Here is a 14,106-nt window from a genome sequence, read left to right as displayed (position 1 = left end):
TCTAGGGCTACTTTACAGACCTTTTCACAGAAATAATCGGAGTATTTGAATTAAATGGATTAAAAAAAAAAAGTTGGGTTTTTTTTATATTGAAAAATAGGTGAGGATTTTTTTTTAACCTTTACCAAATGCAATTCCATTCCAAAACAATGACATTTTTAGGGATGGACAGGACATCCAGAGGACTCATTTTGGCACTTCTTTTTCATCTTTGGTGAACTTTAGCATCTCTGCTGCATCCATGTCTCCATGAGCAATGTTGGAAAATGCTGAAGGACATGTTCTTGGCCTAGCCTAGTCATGGTGAGATCTAGCTATGGTGAGTTGTCGCTCCTGCCCTCAGATGCCTTTTACTGGCACAAGGATGGGCTGAGAAGAACCTCTTATACTCACACATGTTTTAGGACTGCTTCAGCTGGTTCTGGAACAGGCAGAGTTCTTTGTGGCAGTTATACTGAGGTGTTGACATCTGCTTCACAGACACATCTGGCAGTTCCTTCTTGGACACATGAGATCAAAATTGCTAAATTTACAAATACATGCAAATGATGGAAGTGTTTGTTTAAACAAGTAGTTCTTATTTCTTTTTAATATTGCATAATGCTTTATTTTTGCCTTTTTTCATTCATGACTCATAAAAACAGAAATGTCTAAATGTAGAAAACCTATTAACCTACTTGTCCAGAAAAATTGCTGAAATAACTACCTATGGTTGCAATATGACATAGTCATGGTAACAGATGGCCAAATAACCTTGCATTACAAGGAAAATAGGTTAATATTATTGGTATTACCTGAATCGATGTTGTTAGTTTCTCAGATAAGGGGATTCAACTTTCAATTGAATCCTACAAGAACTCGTAGCTAAGCCAGAATGAAAATTACTGCGCTACTTTGATTTCGTAAGTTATCTTCACAGGTTTTTAATGTTCAACACTGTCTGGGAGGTGAGACCTTGGAAAGTCAGATATCAAAAGAAAATGAAACAAAGTGGGGAAAATGCTAACTGTTCATTTCTGATCTACTACTGTCTTCTAATTTGTTTCTGCTGCTATTAAAAAAGCCTAATACAGAGCTCCAGCTTCAGCTGGAAATAATTCTGTTCTATCTGGTTCAGAGTTTAGGTTGGTTTTTCATCTAATATCCTTAAGCATTAAGACTTATGTGATGACTGTATTTTCTTTTTGTCAAAATCCTTCTAATACTTACTATTTTACATACTGATTACTTTCAGCTACGTTTGGTACAGGTGTAGCTGTATCAAAGATAAGCACAGTCTTGTTTACTTTGTAAGAATCAGCAGCTTGAAGTAGAATATTGTACCTATACAGAAAAGGCAGCTGCTAGTACACACCAATTGTATATCCTGTTTGGTAGCAGCCCATCGGTAAATTGGCACAGACCTGGTGGTCAGCCAATATGCATAAATCAAATTAATTTCAGTAGGTACTGCAGGGCACATGTAGGGCTTTGGGAATAGTAGGGATGTGCGAGGAAACCAGAAGTACAGTACTGAGTAGATTGCAGATGCAGAAATGACCTGTGAGTATCTGGGGTGGAGTGGGAAAGGAGACATGAGATGGTAACCTCTAGAAAATGAGGTTTCGTTAATTATGGTACTCTTAGAGCAACTTGGGTTTTATACCTTTACTCTAAGTTTTTTACTACTTGCCTTTGTAAGTTCCTTATGTTTGGTTTCAGATTGTCTTGTATGGAAAATTCAGCAGAGAATTTTGATAGTAAAGAGGGAGCATATGAAGCCCCCCAAGTCCAGAAGCTGGACTCCTTGTCTGTTTTTCCAAATGACTGTGGAGGTGAAAAGCCATGTATGATCTCCCATGGGTAAAGATTTATTCTGAAAAAGTGAGTTTTCCTTTGGGTAAAATTACCTGAGGGGAAAACTGAGCAGTGGGTCCCACGTCGTGCAGAAGACAAGATGACATGATTCTATACCAAGCTCCCTGTCAAGATTATCTCTGTTAAAGTCAGATTTGTCTAGTGTGCAGTCCTACAGGCTGGTCTTTCTATAACATCTTTATGAATTTACCATTTTATTTATCAGTTTATTCTATCCTCTAGCTCTTCACCAACACAGAGGAGGAAAACAAACTTACTTCCTATCCAAAGTATTTTAAAAAATATGAACCTTTCCCTTCAGTCAGTTACTAAGGACCACATTTTAAAAAAATGTTTACTTTCTTCAATATATGCGCAGGACCACTTAATCAGAAAATCCCTTTACTTATCTACTTATTTGAGCATCTAAACAAGTTTCACAGTCTATCCTGAAGACCTACACACTTCAAGCAACTGTAAGAAGTCTTGAGCAGTATTTGATTGACAAGCCGAAACAGTATTTCTAAACACTTATATTGTTTGCATTTTTCCTATAATTATGATGATATGCTAAAATATCTTGTTTTCCTTGAGTATGTCTATTGGGATTAAGAAATCCATATAAAATCTATTATGCCAGCCAATCTAATCAATCCAATCTATTTTGTGTCCTTTTCTTTTTTAAAAAACAATTTTCCTGGGCTCATCACAATTCTGTGTAAACTATTGAATCTGCATTCATACATAACTCTGTAAGTAGCTTCTGAAAGCTAATCTTCTGCTCTATTTTAGCCTCCAGGACCAAACATAAGAGTATGTAATGTTTTCTGTTTCTAACATAGTATTTCATTTTCAGTAGGAAATTAAATGGTTTTACCAAGTGGATGTTTTCATTTGACTCTTAATGGTAAAGCATAATAAAGAAGCCTGAAATAGAAATCAAATGTGAATTTCTACAGCTGCACTTACAAACCTTATGCTTTTGCAAATTTTTGTGGAAATATTTTGTAGTTTTCAGTGAATGCTTATAGTAAGGAATGCTTAAATAACTTTGACCTTTCTCCAGACTTCTCCATGTAATTCTTTGTTAGGGAATGAATACTATTATTGATATCATCTCATCCGGTGAATCATCTCACTTAATCTCGTGTCCTTTAATCTTCCTTGCACTTGCTCACATTCTGTACATTTTTAGTGTGCTATAGAAAGTAATGGAATTCAATATTTGCTTTAAACATGCTACTATATGTTGCTGAAATTCCCTTTTTATTTTTATATAGCTTCATCATACATAACAAAGATACTTTCTTCAATAATGCTACAAGAAGTAGAATTGTACACCATATCTTACAAAGAGTGAAATACGAAGAAGGGAAAAACAAAATTGGTAAGTGCTGAGCAATGTCCTTCTAAACATGGGTCCTAAGTCCCACCAAAAAAAAGCAAAGTTTGCCTGGGCTCATAACAGACTCTTGCTTGCTTTTCAATCACCTCAGTTTTGAGCTGTTTAGATCTCACCCACTGCTGTTGTAGAGGCTTTGCCTGGAAGACTTATCATTTCCCTGTAATATCAGGCTGTTTTCACAGGCACAGATGTCACCACATGGGATTTATCACCTCTGCAAGGAAAGAGACTGACTTAAGTGAGAAATATGTACAGATTAAGGACGTTGGAGAAGCAGATAGATTCATGCAGAAAAACTTTTACTCCTTCATAAAAATGTATTTGGAAGCACGGCAAGATTGCTGCTGCTGTACATCTCAGCCTGTAGAGCTGTATCCTTGGATACCTGTCCATTCTTAAGGGAGATGGAAGGTTTTGTATCTCTGTAGCTGCTGTAAGTCAAAAGGGAGTTCACCAATGCTATCCTCAGTGCAAAGGATGCCATGCGTAACTGTGGCACCACTTTCAAACAGTGGGTGAAGTGGAACTTTGGAAAGCAGGCAGTGGCAGAGGAGGGCTAGAGCATAAAACAGTGGCCCTCTTCTGTCTTGTGATACACAGCACATACTGCTTGTTTACCACATAGAGACTGGGGCATCACAAAGGGGCAGTCCCTGCAGCCTATGTAATTTCCCTGCTGTTTAAACCCTGTCCTTCCTAAAAAGGTAGAGAAACATCCCAGAAATTCACTTGTTTCCTCTTAAGTTCCTGGGATGAGGGCAGAAATAACTCTCAGCAGTGGCAGTGAACAGAGGGGAGAGAAGAAGGGGAAGAATTCATACGGTGCATGCAGTCACTGCATCTAGCAGACACACTTGCAGTCCCTGACTATCTCAAGATCCCAAGCTCCCTCACATATCTGTGTTGTACCTACCAGGAACACAACCTTGCATTGATCATTGGGCAGAGCAAAGCCCTGCTCAGCTGTACAGGTTTTGCTTTTCTGCTAGAGACTTTGGAAGAAAGCATATACTTGCCAAGCAGATACTAATGCCATCACTGAAAGTGCTATTTATGTTTAATTAATACTTCTCATTGCTGTATTCTTGCTGCTATCATTCCCCTGTGGATTAGAAAAGGAATCAGGACTCTTTGCCTCTTGGTCAATGGGGTTCAAATGCCTTCAGGCTGTTAGTGCCAGTATTTAGGTTTGCATTGCCTGATGGTTGTTTAGTCCTGTTTTGGTGACTTTCCAAGTGAAAAGTGCCCACATCTCAGCAGTCATTCATTATTTCTCTCAAGGTTCTCATTAAAGAGGGACAAGGCCTGACTAAGTGGGGTTTATGATTACTTTTTTGTGCTAAGTAGCACTCTGTTTGGCTCAAGTTCAAGTATATTTTCTGGTCTTGTACTACTGCAGCCTGTCTTGTTCCTGTTCTACCTGTTAGTCCAGAAGCTTTCATAAGACATAAACTGAACATTTACAGTGTTATCATATGGAAATTAAGTTTCAGTTTCTTTACTGGCCTGCAGTTCAAAAATGTAAAGATCTTCCCTGAAGTTTTCAGCTCTCAGGAAATACAGCCTTTCATCTAAATAGCTTCCTTAGACAATAATTTATGAGGTCAGGCTTCAATCCTGGTGTGAGGTCCCTGATTTCACTGAAGTTATGCTAAAGATAGATTTGACAAATGAATCTTTAAACATCCAGCATAATAAATGACAGACTTTGAGTAATATTTGAACAAGTCTTTCCTTGTATTATATCTTAGTTCATCAAAATCTACAGAAGATTAATTTTTCTATATGTATCTTTTACTGTCAATGGGCTTCAAACTTCATTTAGCCAGCTTATTATGAAAATGTATTTTGCTTTTTACTTAGCAGTTTTCTGGTCCTATTGGTAAATAATTGGATACTTTTGATTCTTAGGTCTGAATCGATTGCTCAGTAATGGCTCCTATGAAGCTGCATTTCCTCTTCATGAGGTATTTTTCTCAGTTTTTTTTTTTTCATTTTGTACCAAGATTTCCCACAAAATAAATTCTTAATTGCGTAATCATTTATTCTTAATCTTATTAATGCTATTACTCTCTTGCATTCTGCATCTCCTTCTGACATCTCTCTCAATTCAAAGCGCTTTTTTCTTGGGAAAAAAAATGGGATTTTTTTCTTGCAAAAAGAGATGAATGAGGAGAGTTGTTCTGGATCTGTTCTGTAAAAAGTATTTGGGTTTGATAAGTGAGTATGTTTTCAAAGGGAAAAAATATCATGCTTTGGTGTTTTGGTTTGTTTTTTTTAGATTCTCCAGTTTATAGCCTTTGACTTGAACACCATTTATCATAATTTCCTTAGGAAGAATAATAACATATCTTATTGAAGTCAGAGGAAATTGTCCTTTTAATGTCATTATTTAGTTTTTGGAGCACAAGTATGAGGCTTGCATAAATTGTGTTATCCATACTGGGAGTGAGAGAGATTTCTTAGATATTCTTTTTTTGCTGCTGTTGTTCATTAATGTCCAGATTTGTATTTTAGGGAAGTTACAGAAGTAAGAATTCGATAAGAACCCATGGGGCAGAAAACCACAGGCATCTGCTCTATGAATGTTGGGCTTCCTGGGGAGTGTGGTATAAATACCAGCCACTGGATCTCGTGAGGTAAGACTTCCCTGCTTTTAGTACATCACATTATAGGTGCTTTGAGCATAGGTTATCTCTTTTCTGAGAAAGCCATGAAAATCTCAGTTAATTCATGTGTTTTTTAGAAACTGTTCCTGAGGTCATAGGAATCCATTTAATTCACGTTGCCACTACTTTCAAAGTATCTATAGAGAAGCTTGTAGGAGGACCTGAAAGTGAAGGAAATTTCCTTCTAGAGTTTCCTGACACCATAATTTCTAATGAAGGGTTTGCAGAATATTTAAGAGAGGAAAAAAACATGGAAGAGAGAAACCTTTGGAGGCTGGGTAAACTTGGTTGCATGTCTGTCCACTGAGGAGTTCTTCCCGGCAGAGCATGGCTTTGGTGAAAAACAGGCTGTCATCAACTAGATATTCTTTTTTCCCAAAAAGCAACCACAGAAGGAGCACTGGGTGAAGTTTCATGATCTTTACAAATGGCACAGAGCAGAGCTTACAGTCACTGAATGTACTACTGTGTTCAGCAGCCCTAGTGGTAGATGGGTGGAAGTTTCTCCTCTACACCTCCCTTAAACTCAGCCCAGCTACATCACCACAGCCAGGATTTATATTCATCTTGAAGAAGCCTGCAAAGAAGAAACACTGAGAAAGCTCAGATGTGACACCAAGTTCTTATAGCCCTTTTAAATAACGTTTTCAAATAGGTTTGCATGTGCTCATAGAGGATTAGGTATTTTTTATGCATATGTAGAGAGCCAGAGCCTCTACTGATCATGTTGGCAGAACCATTATTGCACATTAATGGGGTTTTTCTACTTGGAGAGAGGAATATGAAGCTACAAGGCGCTATTAATGAAGTCTTAAGATGTATTGGGGTCACTGAAGATACGTCAGCCATTGGGAAGGATCATACAGAGCACACAATTGGTCCAGCATATTAATTTCTCTTTTTATAAGTTCTGTAACTGATGGGAAATTTTGCTTTTATTGATTCTCAAAATTGCTTTCAGATGAAAGATTTGTGCAGAGTGGCCCTGGAGACAGACGGTGTTATTAAGGATGTATAAAAACTATCTATTCATAAAGTAGGAGGTATTCAATTTCCATGGAGAAAAGGTTCACAGAGAAACAAAATAAAAAAAGTTTTACTGAGTCACGTAATTCTTAAAATGCTTTAGAAAACAAAGTAATGTGTTTGTACTTCATAATTTAATCCTCAAAGCTCAAAGCATTTTTTTTTTTTAAATACACTGGCCTGGACAGAAATATGGAATTTTTGTCAAATTACATTACAGAGAGGCCAATAGTTATACTTAAGTTTTTAATTTTTAATTTTCCAGTATTTAAGAAGATATTAATGTCGCAGTATAAACAACTTATTTTTATAACATTTTAATCATTTGTCCAAGGTGGTCAAGGCAACTGTTCTTCATCAACATTTCTTGCTTGTGAAAGTGTTCTTGACCCAATATCTGGGGTTTGGTTTAATTCTGTTTATGAATATGAACATTCAGGCATCTGGAAGTTTTTTTAAGCTTGAGAATAAATGGTAACAGAACGAGCAAGGTTAGATTCATGATTGTTCTGGACCTTGGTAGCAGCATTCTTGAGTATCTTGGGTTTGATATTTAAGATTTTGTAAGATGCTTTAGCTTATCATCAGACAGTGACATCCACAGATTTTTCCACAGATATTTTACAAAAGAAAAAAAGCAATCAAAATAGCAGATTCCCTAGCTGAGCTCATGAGTGTTCTGTGGTGGGTCAGAGTAGGTCTTTAACCAAGGAGAAGGGGGCAGGGAGAGCTGTGAGGCTCCCTGAGCATTCACAGCAGCGTGAGTCTCAGTAGCCATAGTGCTCAGCAGGGTTCAAAGCTGTCGTCCCAGCCCAGCCTGGCGTGGCTGCAATGAATTCACTGAAGGAGAGGTGACAGGAAAGGGGAGGGAATGCCTCCTTTTTTCTCCTTTCACAGATAATAGATCCCTCACATTTCCTTAGCTCTTCCTGAATCTTTCCTATCTACTGCCACTCTCAGCAGCTCACGTGTCAAGTGAAGAGCTGACAACACCAGTGAGACCTGTTGTTCATTTCACTCAGAGCATCTCAGCATGCATATTTTAAACAGAAGCTTTTTTAGTACCAGTTCTGCATCAAGAGCAACTTTTTTGCCTTTTTCCCATACCAACAGCTACGTGGGGTGTGCTTGAAGGGAGTGGTGTTTCCATCTGTACAAAAGCAGTGGATGGATGTTAATTCTTTCACAGAAATCTAGACAGAACTTATTGCTGCCTGCTGACATTCCCCTTTACTATATGCTTTAGAAAGGCTAAGGAGTAAATTAGATGTAGATAATATAATTGTCTCATTAATAGATGTGATATTTCCACCTTAAAGTCAAGTTGCTGCAACGGTGAAATTATTCATACTTTGGTGCTGTTCTATTTCTTCCTTAGCTATTAATATGAGGCCTTACATCTCTGGTGCTGTCAGTTTGGTGCCTCCCAGATTTCATTTAATCTCATCAGCTGGCTGTTATGGAGATACTAGTTGCTAGAAATAAACAAGAAAAAATCATTTGAGGGGAATTGTATGATTCTGCTTTCACTCTGCTTTGAAACACATGGCACTTATGAATGCGCAGACTTGGCACAATTGCAAAGGCTCTCATTAATCAACAGATGTGGTACCATGATTTTAATGACACTTCTGTTGGAATTTAGGATCCATCGTTACTTTACAAAAATAATTTAAGATCCTTACAACTGATAGCAATTGGAAAGAGGCGGGACTTACTGTATTTATATACTCTGGGACCATGTAAATCAATAGACACTGTTGCAGTGATTCCCGGGAGCTTTGGAGCACCTTCTTCACACTTCTGTGCATAGTTACTTCCCTCTCAGCTGCACACAAATTGCTTCTGCTGCTGCTTGTGCATGTTATTTACAGGACATAAAGGGAAGGAGAAAACTATTTATAAAGTGATTGTAAAGCTACCTGAATGAACCTGAAAGCAAGTGTAATGTCTGAGTAATGTGTTTTACTCTGTTTACATTAAATGACTTGATTGCAAGCTGACAACTCCCTTTCAGTCTCCTGTCAAGCCTTCCTCCCCATCCCATTGCCCCTGACATGAGAGCTTCATGTGGCCAAAACACCCGTTGGAAAGTTCTAGCTCCCTCACAACTTGTTTCTGTGATGTAAAAAACTCTGTATAGGATTTCATTCTGACCTGAAAAAGAATTAATGAAGATATAGTGTCATGTGAAAGGATCTGTCTATCAGCGCCCCAGGAAAGCCGAGACCCTTGTGCCCAACCAGTCTGTCAGCATCCCATTATAGGGACCCTTCACTGAACAGCCCTGCTGGATCAGAGGGTGATTCAACTGACTTGTTCAGGGAAATGCACCAACAGCACAAGAGGGACCCCTCGGCAGGTCTTCCCACTTTATTCGAATTTGTGACCCACTGCAGGTGACTGCTAGCACACACAAAGGACTAACACTGATAGTTTACAGAATAACACTATTAATATAAAATAGTGACAAATTAAGGTTTGTGATTGCCAGTGATAGCGACTATCTGCAAAAACAAGCTTGAAGTAATATACAACCAAACTATAATCAGGCTAGCATGAGTTAGTTATTAAGCATGCATGAGATAAAGTTCTTTCCTGATAGGCGTCCCTATGGGGGACAAGACAGGTTCAGCCTATCGACCGATCCCGGAAGTTATGATGGAGTCTTCCCTAACTTCTCCCCTCATTTGTCTACTTTTTATACTTTTGTTTACTCTCAGGTGGATCTTGAGTGACTCTAGTCATACGTTCTTTTATTATTGATTGGTGTAAAGTTCTCTCACTTCTCATTTAAAGATATAGCCAATAAAAATATAAAGTGCATGCTTGGTGAGGGGTGATCGTACCTTGGAGGTGGGCAACTTTGGGATGGAGGTGTGTGTTAGTATTATAATGAGAATATAATGAGCAAGGTTTGCCTAAGGAAAACGATTTCACCACAGTTCTGCCTCAGCAATGGACATCTTCTCTTGTATTTCCCAGCTGACAGCTACTATGCAGCTTATCAGCTGTGTGGTACCATCAGGTTCTCAATCCTGCAGGGAGTACAGCAGAGCCTGGTTGCAGTGTCTTCACTCCACTCCACCCTCCACTGCACCTCTAGGATAGCAGGCTGTGCTGCCTAGGGAGCCATGGTGGAGCAGATTCCATGCATACCAACCATCCTGAAAGTGGCAACTGTGTTTTACTCTAAAAGGGTTTCTGTAATACTACAACTTCTATCAGACCCCAGTTTTCTCTAATTTCCCCTGAGTGATTTTCCCACCACTAGGTTCTTGGCTTGAGTCCAAACCTGTCTATATTTTAGCTCTATGACTTCCTTCTAGGTATCCTGAAAGCAAAAGATTATATAATGAAGGTTGTTAAATACAGAATGATTCAGTATCATGTTTTACGCATCTAAAGTCTGTCTTTCTAGCTTAATACTTTTTAAAAATGTGCCTGATTTATAATACTGAGGTTGAAATCTTGGCCCATTTAAATCAGTGATAGTTCTACCACTGGAATGCAGTGAGGGGAGAGACAGATTAAGGCAGATGATATTGGAGGGCTAGTATACACACTAGCATAAAATGGAGAAGCTGAATATTATTTATTTTTTTTATAGTTCTAATGCTGCACCATATATGAGGATAGGTGATATGGATTATTCTATTAGGTGCTTGGGGTTTTTTTGTCTGTGCTTTTTATATTAGTTGTGGAGGAAATTTTCAGGGGAGACAGAAGAACCATCAAAGATACCAAACATTGTTTTCTATTATTATTAACAATATGAAAAGTTGGATAGTAATAAGTTAGCAAAGTTAACAAAAATGCAGGTGTTAACAACACTGGAAAATTTTGAAGAGGGTGTCAATGAGCAGAGTGATAATCAGTGAAATTTAGGTATAACTAATGCACAGTGATGCACCCTAGGAAAAAAATCTCTAGAATTCTTCATGTAGATTAATGCGTTCTGGCTAAAGTGCCAGCATACAGGTAAGAGAAATGCCATCACTGTGGAGAGCTATATGAAATTTCTGTTCTGCATATAGCGACAGAGAAGAAATAAAGAGTTTATTCTTCATATCTGGTGCAACTTGAAGGGAAAGAGTGGCAAAGGTATCCCTAAATCATCTTCATCTCCTGATGATGGTCCAGGCTAACCCAATTATGGATTGAAATGAATGTGGAAATATTCTGAATATGGAACCTAGGAAGGCCTCCAAAGACCTTATTACTGTCATCGTTTGTTTCTATAGCACTCAACCTAATGGTATCTGAGCAGAAACTTTCAGAAAAAACATGCTAGCTACAGGGCCAGAAGAAATTAAATATTAACTTTATCCTGATGCAAATTACAATAGTACAACCTGTGGAATACAAGCTGTGAAGCAAAGGGCAATAGTGGAAGACTGAGGCTGTTTGTCCATATTTAAACCAATATGTATCAAAGTAATGTCAACATGCTGCACTTAGGTTTAAAAACCAGGCTCACAAATGGCCTCAGACACCTTTTCCTTATGTTGCAGAGATTTGGGTTGCTCCCGTCATGTCCATTCTTCTTTATACACACACTAAGCCTTGCTTTGGTCTTCATCTAGGATGAATCTGTTTGATCTCTAGATCAAAAAAAAGTACTATGGTTTGCACTGTTAGGTGGAAAGGCTCAACAAATGGAACAAGGAAACATTTATCCTTGAATGTAGGGAATGAAATAAATAAATCTTGATGTATGTTAGGTTTCCTTCACTACTGTGACCTATGTACGTGGAGAAAAACAGATTGTAAATACTCAGTGGAAGTAAGTTCAAAGTGTGAGCTTGCCTTTTCAGTGCAGCAGGCACAGCTTGACATCCTAGGTGTCAGCCCTAATTAGGCCAAAGGGTTCACTAACACTCGTAAGTCAGAACTCCAAAAGCAGTTTCCAGTGTGTCTTTTTACAGCCAGACCTGCTGTCCTTGTTATTGTTATCTTGCCACTTCTTTAGCCTGTAAATTTGAGTCTCTGTTGAATGACAGAATAAAAGCAACATGACAATATTTGGCTTCTCATACAGATCCGGTAAACTCAAATGATAATAATCAGTGGTCAGTATCATTCAGCAGAGCATGAGCTCAGCCGAGACAGATATTGCTCCCACAGGAAATTTTTTATACCCATTTGAAAACAGATGATTTTGTCCATTTCAGACCAAGTGTTTGTATTCTCTACTGCCTCCAGCCCTAAAGCCCATCATGGGTCTTTTCCTCCTCACTGTGAAATTTTTACTAAAGATGTTTTCTGGTAGCTTGAAGAAGCCAGCAGTGGTAGCTCACTGCATTCTTTGTTTCTGGACATATCAGAAGTTGCATCGTTAGCATAAGAGTGGGTTTTCATCAGCAGCTATTCTCAAATTCAGTTGGTATGCAGGTTTGTCTGCAAAGTCTCTGAAGTGCAAGAATATCATATTGCCTCATTCTTTAAAACTAATCTTGCAAATAATCTCCTGTCATCTTCATTGTTATCACAACAATTACATATTGATTTGTAAAGCATCCTAATCTGATCATTTGCCTACTGTGCACAAGACCATCAAGCACAAGACAATGCATGAGCCTGCTCCTATGCTGAGTTCAGCAGGTTTTTTTTGTATGCTTGATGTATTCCTTAACACATAAATAAAGGTTTGGTTGTGTTTGGGAGAACAAAAATGCTAATGAATATGTAGCAAATAGGAGCTTCCTGGCCATTTTGCTGTTAGCGTTTAAGCAATATAACTTACAAATAAGGATTAATTCAAACTATTTTCTTCAAAGGAGTGCAAGATGACACATAAAGATATTTGGTGGACCTCACTTACCCTTTACTTTCCACCTGTGGTAGAATCATGAGATTAGTTTTCTAGGAAATGAGCTGAGAAAAGAAAGAATCAAATGAAAATGAACTGGATTGGAGAATAACCTCTGGCTGATTATTTTTTTTAGAAATAATTTTAGCCTAAATAATTTTTGCTGTTATACCAGTTTTAGGGATGGAACTGATTTCAATGCATTTCAGAAGTACAGCTGAAAGGCAAGCCATCAATTTCCCAGACACAAAGAACTAGGTGTTTCATAGTTACAAATGAGCTCAGTGTTTCCTTTCTGAGGTCTCCACTCATGTCACTGTAAACTGTTGTTAGTGAATTTTAAATTAATGTTTTAAGTTCATTTGTAAGGCAGATCCCTCAGCATGGATTTAGAAACCTAGTTGCAGGCTTTTTCTTCAGGGAATTCTGACTCTGCTCTCTAATCTACTCTTTGGATATGATAGAAATACTTATTTTCTATTAACAAGCAAGATTAAGCAGATTTATTCTAAATAGCAGGTAACTTTGCTGTGTTCTGCTTTAAAACAGACGGTACTTCGGTGAGAAAATTGGGCTGTACTTTGCCTGGTTAGGCTGGTACACGGGGATGCTCTTCCCAGCTGCCTTCATCGGATTGTTTGTCTTTTTGTATGGAGTCACCACTTTGAACCACTGCCAAGTCAGGTAATGTGGGCACTTTTACAGGGGAAATTACAACTGTGTGTTATTATGAATAATTTAGGAGAATTTCACAGGAACTTTTAAATATTTGATTTTGAACGGTTGAATGAATACTGAGGAAAAGAGTGTGCTTGGTTCTCATAAGGTACCCAGTATCAAGCTTTCCTTGTTTTGTGCTCCTGAATTGGGATAGGAGGCAATGTTTCTTGCCCAGCTCCAGTTGCTGATGATGCTGGTAACTCAGTATGAAGTAGGGAAAACGTAGGGCTACTTCATTACTATTGTAACAGGCCAGCAGAAGAGTGGGGAATTTTCACTGTTTTTAAGGCCCCTCCCAAAGATGCACCACAGGGAGGCATGCTTCAGATGAACGCCTTGGACCTTCTGCTGAGTGCTGCACCTCTATGTTCTTGCACACTTAAGAACACATTAAGCTTAACTTTATCTGCAGTCATCCTCACCCTCCTACTAAAGGTCACTTCTGACTCAAGGAGAAGCTGGAAATGGTAAAGAGATGCTTCTCAGCTGGCCCTGAAGATCTGGCCTCTGCAGTTATGACTATATACTTTGAAGTCTTAGACAGTCAAGAAATATTAATTATATATATGCAGTTATGAACATCTTGGCTTTAGTTACAGACCCAGTATTGTTCAATACGTAACTGATTATTAGTGATA

General features: G+C 38.3%; 1 protein-coding gene across 5 annotated transcripts in view; it reads left to right on the top strand.

Moving 5' to 3' along the window:
- Nucleotides 1–14,106, top strand: part of ANO4 (anoctamin 4) — a 198,186-nt gene that overhangs the window by 135,875 nt on the left and 48,205 nt on the right. For all 5 annotated transcript variants that reach the window (XM_056341686.1, XM_056341687.1, XM_056341683.1 and 2 more), the window contains 4 exons: nt 3,117–3,223; nt 5,153–5,208; nt 5,759–5,880; nt 13,298–13,432. In XM_056341686.1, coding sequence (XP_056197661.1) covers nt 3,117–3,223; nt 5,153–5,208; nt 5,759–5,880; nt 13,298–13,432 — 420 coding nt within the window. The remainder of the gene's footprint in view (nt 1–3,116; nt 3,224–5,152; nt 5,209–5,758; nt 5,881–13,297; nt 13,433–14,106) is intronic.

Source organism: Falco biarmicus, chromosome 5, assembly GCF_023638135.1.
Source record: "Falco biarmicus isolate bFalBia1 chromosome 5, bFalBia1.pri, whole genome shotgun sequence".
Classification (NCBI taxonomy): domain Eukaryota; kingdom Metazoa; phylum Chordata; class Aves; order Falconiformes; family Falconidae; genus Falco; species Falco biarmicus.
Note: the sequence above shows the minus strand (reverse complement) of the source record. Positions and strands in the feature narration are given on the sequence as shown.